General features: G+C 33.0%; 3 protein-coding genes and 1 long non-coding RNA gene across 11 annotated transcripts in view; 2 read left to right on the top strand and 2 right to left on the bottom strand.

The window, feature by feature from the left end:
* The window catches only part of LOC107617603 (CLP protease regulatory subunit CLPX1, mitochondrial), a gene marked incomplete in the record, with an annotated part of 6,409 nt that extends 3,216 nt beyond the window's left edge, over positions 1–3,193 (top strand). The window contains 7 exon segments of the mRNA XM_016319402.2: positions 319–389; positions 499–598; positions 835–939; positions 1,543–1,605; positions 2,215–2,337; positions 2,450–2,602; positions 2,872–3,193. Of these exon segments, the coding sequence (XP_016174888.1) occupies positions 319–389; positions 499–598; positions 835–939; positions 1,543–1,605; positions 2,215–2,337; positions 2,450–2,602; positions 2,872–2,946 (690 nt within the window).
* On the bottom strand, positions 3,012–7,029 carry LOC107615758 (probable fructokinase-5). The gene is made up of 5 exons (XM_016317793.2): positions 6,781–7,029; positions 5,854–6,264; positions 4,684–4,818; positions 4,426–4,542; positions 3,012–4,310 (listed from the first exon to the last, which is right to left on the bottom strand). Exons 1-5 carry the CDS (start codon positions 6,961–6,963, stop codon positions 4,173–4,175), a joined length of 984 nt encoding a protein of 327 aa, XP_016173279.1. The 5' UTR covers positions 6,964–7,029; the 3' UTR covers positions 3,012–4,172.
* Positions 4,361–5,875, top strand: LOC110267291. 2 transcript variants are annotated; one of them, XR_002354714.1, is made up of 3 exons: positions 4,361–4,495; positions 4,666–4,789; positions 5,665–5,875. It is a non-coding gene; the product is annotated as an uncharacterized LOC110267291 (long non-coding RNA). The 2 variants fall into 2 exon arrangements; XR_002354715.1 differs by having other exon boundaries at positions 4,471–4,589.
* LOC107617604 lies at positions 9,735–12,347 on the bottom strand. 7 transcript variants are annotated; one of them, XM_021110720.1, is made up of 3 exons: positions 12,221–12,343; positions 10,925–11,056; positions 9,735–10,294 (listed from the first exon to the last, which is right to left on the bottom strand). In XM_021110720.1, the coding sequence occupies exons 2-3, from the start codon at positions 11,014–11,016 to the stop codon at positions 10,090–10,092; spliced, it is 297 nt and encodes a 98-aa protein (XP_020966379.1). In that variant the 5' UTR covers positions 11,017–11,056; positions 12,221–12,343; the 3' UTR covers positions 9,735–10,089. The 7 variants fall into 7 exon arrangements, with proteins under 7 accessions (XP_020966379.1, XP_020966377.1, XP_020966378.1 ...); XM_021110718.1 differs by having other exon boundaries at positions 10,925–11,095; positions 12,221–12,342; XM_021110719.1 differs by having other exon boundaries at positions 10,925–11,053; positions 12,140–12,334.

Consider the following 12,645-nt stretch of genomic DNA (forward strand, 5'->3'; position numbering starts at 1 on the left):
GTTATTATTTTGATTATTAAATATTTTTCACTCCTATAAAAAGCAATCGAAAACACAAGTACAATACAACCGTCTTATTGTGTGATGAACACTAATGAATGTAAACACATAAGTGATTACTGATGGTTGAAGGATAATTATGGAGGAAATGTAGGATAGATATCAGAAATAGTTTCTTTAACTTTTTATCCACTTAGCAAGTAGTTGTTAATATTTTGTTAATGTGGGTCAGCTTCCATCATCTACTGCAGTATGAGTATAATTCCAGAAAGTCCCTAGATTTTTAAATAATTGTGCTATCATTTTTATGATATGCAGATCGACACAAAGAATATTCTTTTTATATGTGGGGGTGCCTTCATTGATCTTGAAAAAACAATTTCAGAGAGGTAAATATCTTTTTATTCCTGCCTAGTAAGATTCTCTGTTCAGATTTTTTACATATGCTTTGGTTCTCTCATCATTTTAATTGAATTCAAATAATTTGTAAATAAACAGACGACATGATTCTTCCATTGGTTTTGGAGCACCAGTTCGTGCCAATATGAGGACTGGTCAACTAACAAATGCAGCCATAGCATCATCTTTACTTGAGTCGGTGAGAATTTACTCTAATTACCTGACTCGGAAAACTTGTTCCCCTTCCTAGAAAACTAGATAATAGATAAACACTCATGCAGATAAAAGTTAACAGATCATGCACTTAAACTATTATGATTCAGTATACTTCCCACACTTCTCAGCAATTGAGAATCAGAAAATTACATTAAAGAATGAAATTATTGTGGCCGACAACCTTCCAAATGCATCTAAAAGTTGCATTAGTAATTTCAGGTGGAAAGTGCTGATCTTATTGCATATGGTCTCATACCAGAGTTTATTGGACGATTTCCGATTTTAATTAGCTTGTCAGCTTTAACTGAAGAACAGCTTATGCAGGTATTCATTGCATATATTTCTTTCAATTTTATTGTAGCTTTTCCTGTTTTTTTTAAGTAGTCTAGCGCTCCAAGGACTAATTCTGCTTGTCGTGTGCTGTGGTGAATGCTGATCATTTGATTTTGTCACCACCAAAGCTACCGAATTTCTATTTTTGAGCGCAATGGCATCGTTTGATCCATGTAGCCGATTCCACCTAGTGGGATACGGCTTTGTTTTGTTGTTTGTGGGATTTAATACTATGTGGTGTATGACATGTGCAAGCACAAGGACAGAAATTTGCGTAGTGGTACAAGGGTCCTACAATAATAGCATTGGGAAGGAAAAAGATTCTCTAAAGTGAGGAAAATTGTAAAGTGACAAATTAAGGGGATTAATCACCATTAAATTTGTAATTTCTATCATGTGTGAGTCCCATTACCTTAATTCAAGGGTGATTAGGCCATCACTTTTTCACTTTACCAACTTTCTCACTTTAGAAGAGTTTGATCCCATTGGGAATATATATAGTTGAAAACCTGCCTAATTTAGGAAAGAGATTCAATTCTAGATTCTGCTCATACATCTAATCATATGACCTTTGAAATTTTGTTGGTTCTGCAGGTCCTCTCAGAACCGAAAAATGCACTCTCTAAGCAGTACAAGAAATTATTTAGCATGAATAATGTAAGCAGTTTTCTCTATTCTCTCTCTGTCTCTCTCTCTCTGTCTCTCTCTGTCTCTCTCTGTCTCACATGCTTGTGTATCTCTGTGGCATGAAAAACCAAGCCTATGTTATCATTGTCTTCCAAGCAACTAAATAATGGGCATTTGCAGATACAAATGAAACTTTAAATTGGTTGAAATGATCAATTGATGTGTTTTCTATTCTATACTACTGGCTTGTCTAATAATGACTCGGACTTAATATTATATTTTGTTTCAAATTCTTGTAGAGTTAAGCTTCCCCTCATCCTTTTCAAGACACCTGTGGTCATCTAAAGTAAATGCTTGTTTCCCTATATATCTTCAAGCTTTTTCTTCCTTTAATCTTCTGATCTTGATTTAGCTTTCTCAATTTATCGTCTTCCCGTTACTTTTTCTACTAAACATTAAACCTGACTTAATTCCTCTGCCGACACATGGTGCGTGCTTTAGATTTTATGATCTTGTCAACATTTGGTGTTGGTATTTTTTTGGTCGAACCTTGTCAGAACTACTTGTTTGGAATGTTCAAAATTTTTTCTGTGCCATAATTCATAAAAGATTTTATACTTGTATAAACCTTCTCTTCAGGTAAAACTACACTTCACAGAGAAAGCTATGAGATTGATCGCCAAGAAAGCAATGGCAAAAAATACTGGCGCCAGGGGTTTAAGAGCCCTACTGGAAAACATTTTAACTGAAGCCATGTATGAGGTATGAAAATGTCTAACAATATATATCTTTAAATATATATGACCATCTTTGAAGATCTGAGATTATCCGTCTATTTTTTTCTACTGATACATTGAATGCTTGTATGTAACAGATTCCAGATGTCAAGACAGGAAACGAACAGATTGATGCAGTTGTTGTCGATGAGGAATCAGTAGGATCGGTAAATGCCGTCGGTTGCGGAGGAAAAATTCTCCGCGGCGAAGGTGCTTTGGAGCGGTACCTTGCTAAGATGGAGGACTCAAAGGTATGATATTATAGCTCATTCTGGCAAAAAACGTTATATGTATCCTTTGGTGTAGACTTTAGAAACAGTTTAAACACACGATTTTGGGTGCTTTAGTGTTGTTTGATCCATGTAACTGACCCAACTAGTAGCACAGGGCTTTAGTTGTTACTCATCCATGTAACAAGCCCTTGTGAATGCATCATTTCAGAGGAGTTGTTTCTTTCCATTTGCAGCACTATAAGAATGTGCTAAGGTTGTTCCGACACTTTTTGCCACATGAATTGTAGGTTAAGGGTGATGTAGCTGAATCTGACATGCAAGATGGGGAACAAGAGATCACATCAAGAGCAATGAGCATGTAATGTTTATGTCTATACTTCATACCATAATAATCAAGATGTATAATGTCATTGTTATTGTTGTTTGTAAAAAGTATATTCATAAGTTGCTGTAATTATCCCTTGTATAACAGCATAGCTACATTGGATAGGAAGGAAACAGAAAGAAATGAAAGATGTAGCATTGCTAGTTTAGGCAGCACTTAATACAAAAGTTTAAGGGTTTTATTGTTCATTTAAATAAAAACCTGGCATTGTGCAATTTTAATTGGCATTTTTTAAGTACCTAAGAATAATATTATTCCTAATAAATGGGTAATGAACCCCTTACAATAGAGTTCAGTATTGTCTTGCAATCCTTTTTTTTTTTTTCTCGTCAATGATTGGTGTTGGGGAGGGGGGAATGATCATATATTCATATTATAGTAAATTTGAGTGTGATCTCAAATCCAGTAACACGGCAAGTCATGTTGGTAAAAAATTTAATTAGTTTCATATTTATAGATTCATTCTTTTGTATTATACATGTTTTAACTTTTAATAATATCAATTTATTATAGTAGACAGTCATTTTTGTATGCAAACAATTAAAAAAAGTTGACTTGCGATATCGTCATCCATAAACTGAATATCATCATTCATATTGTTAGCAATGTTTCGTTAGCATGATATATTATTACTTAATTCCAAAATCACTCCATTCGTTGCTTTTGTTATTGTCATTTTTTACTGTGAATGAATTAATGTTGTTGAATACAAATTGTCTTAGATATATGAATTGTATTAGAAAATGTACTAAGTGATAATGAAAGATCAAGGGATGGTTATGATTATCAGTTATTTAGAGGATATAAAATCACTTGAAATTAGCATGATTATATATTTTAATCTCAATTTTTTTTATAAAATTTAGAATTTAATTTTTATGCACGACAATACAAGAGTTTTATCCAGATATCCAATTCTGTATTCTCACATTATTAAAAGTAACTAAATTTCAAATCTATTGTTTAAAATGTCATCTAATCATGAATTTGATTGAATTTTCGATAGAGTAAAATACATTGTCATACATCAAAATTAAACTGTAAAATTTAAGTCTAACAATATACTTCAAACACTCATGTCTTAGATTAATCAGTATACCTAATCACTTGTCTCACTGTACCATCAATAGCTTATAAGATGGGAAGATAAAATGAGAACGAATGGTGAGACCATTATGCAATACAAAATTGTTAAAGCCTTGTCTAATTGCCTTTATTGCCAGAGATAAATTTCTCAGCTTCTGAGCGGGTCGGAAGTGCTGGAATTGCTCCCTTCTGTGTTGTACATATTGCTCCACAAGCATTGGAAAATGTCAAAGCCTCTCTCAAATTTTGCTCCTTCTATAGAGAGAAAGATGTAGACAAGGTTATTGTCTCCCTAGTATTACCATAATTATTTATGGGGTGTGTGTGTGTGTGTGAGAGAGAGAGAGAGAGAGAGAGAGAGAGAGATTACATCAAATATGGAAGAGTCCCGGGCCACAGATGCGAGAAAAGAACCAACAAAAGAATCACCAGCACCAGTTGTATCAACTGGCTTAACTGAGAACCCTGTTACCCTTCCTTTAAATTTCTGCAGTCAAACAATACATGTCCAAATATGTGTAGTTTTGATCAAAAGTAATGTCTTAATTCAATTAGAAAATTAAATGCCTTTTTTTTTTCATTTTCTAATTAATTCAGATTTCTTTTTTAGAACAAGGATGCATAGTACCTTGGTGAAATATCTGCAACCCTTCTCTCCATCAGTGACAAGAAGCAACTTCAGTTTGTCATGCCAGAGGGACATAACAACTTCTTCCTTCTCAGCATCTCCTTGTGTAAGAAAGTTAACTTCATCATCACTAACCTATTTAGACCATCATCAATTAATTAGAACATAAAACTATATGGTTTTTTAAGTCATCATGCGACCTTTTAATCATTTTTAATCTTGACCACCCATAGTGGATTATACGGGCTAGGATTTGCTCCTCTCATTCTTGTAATAAACCACTCAATAATATTAGATACGATTTATATATATTATTTTGGGAGTGTATTGGACTGCCCTTTCGTTTTCATTTTAACTTAGAGCTCAAAGTTTGAGAATATGCATCATCTCATTTTCAAATTTCCATGAACAACAAATATTCTATAACTTAACTGAAGAATAATAATACAAGATCCTCGTTTGCCTGAAAATTTGAAGAGACAGTATTTGAAAACCTAAAAATAAAGTGTTTGTGAGAAATATTTTTAAAATATATGAAAAGTCATATTTGAAAAGTTGTATCTCTTGTGAGTTTGTAACTCACTCAAGAGTTATATCCTATTAAACAGTTGTATCTCGTTAAAGAGATATTTCTCTTCATTAATATAAATAGGACATCAGATTGGTAAAACAGAGAATAAGAATCCATTCATAAAATTCATAACTTCTATCTTTTTAATCTCAATACATTTTTTATACATAGAAGAAATAATAAACAATATCATTCTATGAAATATCATTAGTATAAGACTTTTGATTGTGTGAGTGTAAACAGGTCAAGTGTTTTTTATTGTATAATACAGAAAATTTGTCAGTAACTCATTTTACACACCACAGTTAGATTGAAGGAATGGATTAAGCATAAAAGAAATTGTATGTGATACATGGCTAAAACTTTAAAAGAGTGCTATTATGTTATGTCCTCTAATATTTTTGTTGCAGATTCGGTTTCCTCATTCCCTTGACCCAAGATTTCAACAAATTTTCAAGAATCCCAGTCCAAGTTCTCATTTATAGACATATAACTCAATTTAATGGTGAAAAAGAAAAAAGAATTTGGGTGTTATATATTTATAGTGTGGTAGAGGCCGTCCTACAATTCAAGAATAGATTAAAAAAAAAAATTAGTACCTTGATGAAATCAGCATCAAACCAAATGCTCTTGATTCCAGACCTAGCAGTATCAGGAGAAGGCCACAAAGGGAGCCTCACATTTGGATCATAAGAAAGCAAAGCACCGGCTTCTCTAGCAGCTTTCATGGCTGCCAAGTGTGCTGATCTGCAAGGCTCTGATATGAGGCTAATGGATCCATAATGAAATATCTTAGCCTTCTTGATCAAACCAATGTTCAACTCAGACTCCTTCAGCATCATATCAGCACTGGGATTCCTGTAGAACATGAATTCCCTCTCTCCATCCTTTCTCAGTGTCACAAATGCCAATGCAGTTCTTGCTTCCCTATCAAAGCACACACCATCTGTGTTCACCCCATTTTGATTCAATATGTCAACTAGCATCTTTCCAAATTCATCATCTCCCACCTGTCACGTTATTGCAGTTTTGAGTCTACATGGCAAAGAAAATGTGACTTTTAATTCGACTAGCAACTGTGCTACATGTATAGTCAGCTATCTATATAGGATACATGTTGAAATATAAAATACACACTGAAAATGAGGTTAATAATACATGTATTTATTCACAAATATATAATGGCTGATTTGGTGGTTGATTTTTGATGTGCACATATATTTTTTGTTGGATTAGGTTGTAATGCAAATTCCTCAATCTATATAGAAATATTGATTATTTGTTGTGAATTTTCAAAACTTGAAATTCTAAATTCGCAGTAAGATCAGCAAATAATTTTTCCTCCGAGTGGGGGCAATTATTAATGGTGGATTTTTGTTACAAAAAAATTCACAAGTAAAATATCTAGAGGTGTTTTGCTGGTAATTTGTCAGCAATTTCAAGCATATTTGCGGATTTAGCTGCTGATTAATTGCTTGTATAGTCAATGATCCTTGAAATAAATTAAGAAGAGATTAATTGAGTACCTTGCCAACGAAGGCAGAGTTACCACCAAGTTTGGAAATGGCACAAGCAACATTGGCAGGGGCACCTCCGGGGGCTTTGATGAAGGCACGAGACTCAGCCAAGGAGACTCCGGCTGTGTCCGGAACAAAATCGATGAGCATCTCGCCGAATGTTATCACTAATGGATCATTTGAGCCTGCCATCTTTTTCGTATTGTTTTTCTTGCTGTTGTTCTTGAAACCTCAAAAGAATTGCAATCTATGGAGTTATTAATATATTCAAAACTTTTTCACGATACTAATATGATGCTTTATGTACATTCATTCACTAAGCATTGTTATTAGCCAAAAGAAACGGTTGAAACTCTAAAAAATGTTTATATTAATAAATTATAAGCTTCTACCATAATTTTTTTTTTGGTGACCAGCTTCTACCATAATTAAACAAATATAAGAATTTTTAAGGAGTTTGAATTCCTAAATATTGATCCTGACTGAATAATTATTATTCTATTATATTGGTAGGACTAAAGTACAAGGAATTAATTAGGTTTGACCATTAAATTGAAGTTAAAATAATAACTATTTCTATGCCAATGTGAGTATGTTTAGCCATTTTTCTAGGAGCTCTCAGATAACATACATAAAAGAGTAAGAAAAGAACACAAGCTTGATCCGAGAATAATTGCTTTTGAAAGGGGACAACAGAAATCACCACACAAACTCACTCATCATGTAACAAATGACAAATGGTAGCTTGAAATTTTATAGGTTCATACTCAACCCGTTTCTGTAGGAAATGCTAATTTTTATGTCACAAAACACCAAGGTTGTAGAAACAAAAACTTATGTTTCAATATACAACTTATGTCATATACAACTTATATTTTTTGCATTTCCATATTGTGAGGGACTGTAAGGGCAGAACTTGTTGTGAAACTTTCTCTCCAAGTGTGTCCTCATCCTATTTCATTTATTCCAATTTTGCCCCACTTAACATAAAAACCTATTCTTCATCGTTTCACATCACGAAGAAGCAACAGGAGATGAAGCTGCACTCTCCAAAACCTCGCTGCTTGCAACAGTACACAGCAGCCACTTGCTCTCGCCACTCTCCTCTTCTTGCATTTACATGAAGATACGTTTCTTAGTATGTTGGTCAAATACTTGGCGGTAAATGTTTTTGCTATTTTGATTTCATTTTCTTTTTGTCATTGAATCAATTATATTATATGTTATCATATTACATAAATGGTTTCTTTATTTTAACAAAAGTATGTTGGACATACTTGGTGCTAAATGTCTACAACTCAAAGAGATGCTATTTTGATGAAGACATTTGTTAAAACTGTCCAAGTTGCATTTTGAAAACAAGGGGAATATATTTAATTTTTAACTCCAACAAGCACATTTCTAACAACGAGTCCTGCCTTGAGAAAATTCTAGATGATCTATCTTGGTTTGAGTAAGCAAGAAACTATATGAGGGTTGCTTTGAAGTTCATATAGAACTTTGAGTTGGAGACTGACCAAGCATTCATGATATGCAAGATCTTGCTTTGAATATGTTTATCTATAATTTGGTGAGAACTTGAATCCAAAAAAAAAACTTCATAACTTAACTAAATATTAGAATTTTAAAAAGTAAAATCCATGCTATTCTTGTGAAATAATATATGAAAGACAAATATAAAATATGTTTGTCTCTATAGAAAAAGTATAAGTAGACAACTCAAACCAGCCAATTTTTTAAACAATTCTAATTAATATTGTTTACAAGATATTGGGAGGGTGGTGTGCTGCCGTTGGGGGATGCGCCGGGTGGGGGATGCTCACCGATGGGATTGAGGTGGGAGGGTGATAAGCCATTGTAGTAAAACGTAGTAGGGTGAAATGGTAAATTTTGAAAATTAAGGTAAATGCTAGGTAGATGGAGAATGATTTTTTGTTGAACTTTAAAATCCAGCCCATTAGAGAGTTGGCAGGAGTTGGCTAGACACTCTCTTAGTTACTTAGCGAGATTGCTTATATCTACCTCTCTTTTTTATTTATTTATTTATTTTACAATACTTTTTTATATTAGACTCGCCGACTATGCTACATATACACTTTAATTAGCTACCAAAATCAGCCACTAATATAAAATATATGTTGAAATATAAAATATACATTAAAAATAAACTAAATAACATATGTATTTATACACAAATACATAGTGATTGATTTTGGCGATTAATTTTAATATATAAATAACATTTTTGTAGAGCCACTATTCCTTGCTATAGTTGAGGTCAGGTGTCCCTATATATATGATGTATCTTAACATCAATCTTATTTCATTTAGATCCATATATCCTGAAATTCAAATATGCAAGAAAATAAAACATTGATCAATATCTAAAACACGTAACAAGGGAAAAATATTTCTGAACATTCCCATCACTTATCATATGACTAATATTTCTTTTAGGATCTTAAAAAAAATAATAATATCACACACATTAGTAAATAGTGGTATGATCAATTTTTTGAAAAAAAAAAAATTGGTTTCCGTTCTTTTCTAATTTTTCTTCAAAGATTCTTCGTAAAATCCAGCCCAGTGGCTTGGTATACAAACAGGCCCATTGGCCCTTATCATCACAACAATGATTCATTTCTCTTTATTTTCCCACTTTTGGGAATTTTTTTTTCTTTCTTTGCTTATATTTGTTAATGAAATCATGAATACCATTTCTGGGTTTACAAACGGGAAATAAAGCAAAGCCGAATGGACAAGTTTCATGATTTTTTCATGAGATTCGTTATTCTGTTCAGCCACAAGAAGGCATAAAATAAATACAGAATATTTGTAAATCCCGTATCTCAATTTTGTTATTGTAGAAGCAAATTCGAAGCATGAATGGTTGAGAAATTTTTTTTCTAACATGTCTCTTTGAATAACATAAAGAAGACACACCCATTCCACGGGTACCTGCCTTGCTCCAGAAAGTATTTACTTGCAATTTAAACATGATCATGCTTGACATCAATGTGAAATAATAACAATCTTTGAAGCTCAATAACCTGTCCAAGTTTTGAGCATTTGGTCATGAAATCACAAAGAAACTGGAGCCACAAAACCTAATAACCACTTCAAAATCTTGCCATGTCCAAACTTTCCAGAAAGTCATGATCTTTATTCATCACATAAGATTTATTCATTTTTTCTTTAACACTAACATGAGAGTGATATTAAGAACTAACATCTCAACACTAATATGCTAAGAACTAAACATCTCCAAATACAAGGATATTAAGAGAGTGATGCTACTTATAGATCACTACAGCAGATTTACTCAAATTTGTAGTGCTTGTCTACACCAACAGACACATCCCAAGTGCAACTCATCCCTTCTGGAAACACAACCAAGTCACCGGCGCCAATCTCAACTGACTCATCTGCCCCACTTGGTGTAACCTTCACCTTCCCTTCCAAAAGATAGCAAGTCTCTTTGGCTTCATATGTCCATGGGAATTTGCTTGGAGGGCAACCCCATCTGTTTGTTTATCATCAAAATGTGAGACAAATAGCCAGAGATATGCATTTGTAACAAGGGCTAAAATTCAATACAAAATATTCATAGTGAAGACTTGAGAATGAGAAAGGTAATAAGAAAGACAGCTACTTGCCAACTATATATCGAAGTTTCAAGGTGTGTCTGGCATGGCGAAAAAAAAAAAGGGAATGATTTTATAAATTAGCTTCATATGAGGAAATCCAAGACCAAGAAGCAAATAATTTCAGATACACTGAAATAAAATTGTAACCATCAATTCCATCACTCTATCAAACTTAACCATCACAAAATTCAATGACAGTGATGTGTCTTATTTGAATTGAAGACGCAAGGGCAGACTGCACGGAACCTAATAATCACAAAAAATTGACACAGCAACATGGTCCATGGATCTTATACTCTAGCTTGGTTCCTTAAATATAGAACCACACAAAATTGTCTTCCCCATAAGATTAATGTTCACAGTCATAGTACAGAACAAGATTCATCCACCAAACCACAAGTCCATAACAACAGTTGCATGGACTATGGAGTCATGGAGATATGTGGAAAAAGAACTGATTCAAATCAACATAAAACTAAAGATATAGATATAGATATTATGCTTACTTAGGCCATTGCTTGACACCAAGTTCAGTGAGTTTTGTCTCAGGAGGGTTCCTCTCAACCTTGATGCCAAGTTTCTCTGTGACAGTAGCCATACTTTCAGTCTCTGCTCTTACCCTACCTACTCTCCTCCTACTAGTTGATGGAAAATGAACCCAGTTAGCACCAGTGAGTCTGGTTTGTGAGAAAAGTAGAGAGTTATTAGGTGATAAAGTGGCCACAATATATGATGATGATGATGATGATGCCATTGCAATAAAAGCTTGTTAGGAAAGGTTAAAGACTTGGTTGGTTTCTTGCTTCTTAGTCAAAAGTAATAGGTGGTGTTGTGGCAATTATAAATTTATTGTTTTGTTTTGGTTCACTCATTTCTCATCTTCTGCAGTTTGCTAGAAAATCACAAAAACAACAAACAAATTATTTATGTACAAGTGTTTTGGCTTATGTTGCATGCATACAGCTACAAACTAAGAAAATTTGTAAAATTTGAAATAGGGATATGGCAATATATACATGAAAAATAATAATAGTAAGTAATAAATAATAATAAATTAAACTCCCTCTACATAAAACAAATTCCATATAATAAAAACTAGACCTTAATAACAATTGAGAAAATATCTCAAGTTTACTATAAAACTAGCCAAAATCGGCATTAAGTTGCAAGAACCCTACCAGAAATTAATAACAAGCTCAATGGTTAAACTTTGTGAAACAACCAATATTATTATGGTAAATACTTTATAACAAGAAATTTTACCAGAAAATGCTTTTTGCTAAAATTATGGGGGCGAAATGTGAAAAACTAGGTGTGTATTTGCCTATTTCTCTTTTATTTGCTGTTTTTATTTCGTGTGTTTTCTATTTTCTGAATCTTGTGAAGAAAAAGTGAAAACAGAAAAGTGAAATTCCTTCATGCAATCCAAAAAACAGAAAATATTGAAAAAAAAAAAAAACACAAACCGAAAGCATCCTAAAATTTTTAATGTTTATAGTAACCCAAAAGTAAAAAACTTTGATTACCCACTTAGAATAGAAAAGCAATTCAGCAACAAATAAAGGGAAGTTATTCAATAGCTACCCATTCAGATCAAATACTGAACATCGTAAAAGCTACGGGGAATAAAAAACTGCAGCGATGTGAAGTAGTAAAAGATTTTACCAACAAAGACTGTTTCGAGCAAAGAAAAAATACACGAATAGAATGGAGTAACTCACAGATATAGTTGAGTGTAGAGTTCGTAAAATGACAGTTACAGAAAATTTATTTGTGGTTGAGTCGCCGGAGAAAGAAACCGCCTTAGACAGTCACCGCCGTGGGGCTGCCTCTGCTCCTTTTGGAGATATTCCGTGCAGCTGCGGACCCAAGAACCGGTGGACCTAATTGCCCTCTCTTAAATTTTACTTAACCTCCAATTATTTTATTGAGGTAATAATTAATAAGCAGGATACAAAGTTTTTTTTTTTTTTTATCAAAAATAGGAGACTCGACAACCTCTTAATTGAGCATGAAAAGACTATGTCATTTAAGCTAAAGTTATAAACTAATTTGATGTGAATGTTATTAAATTAGTAATTTTTTCAAATAATTTCATTCCCTTTATACAACCTCCTAATTTTTATAAGTAACAAGTGTAATAACCCCTTAATTTTACTATAGTTATAATAAATTTAGTTATTATTCTAAATAAATAAAATAAATAATATATTTAAATTTAGTTATT

Source organism: Arachis ipaensis, chromosome B09, assembly GCF_000816755.2.
Source record: "Arachis ipaensis cultivar K30076 chromosome B09, Araip1.1, whole genome shotgun sequence".
Taxonomy (NCBI): Eukaryota; Viridiplantae; Streptophyta; class Magnoliopsida; order Fabales; family Fabaceae; genus Arachis; species Arachis ipaensis.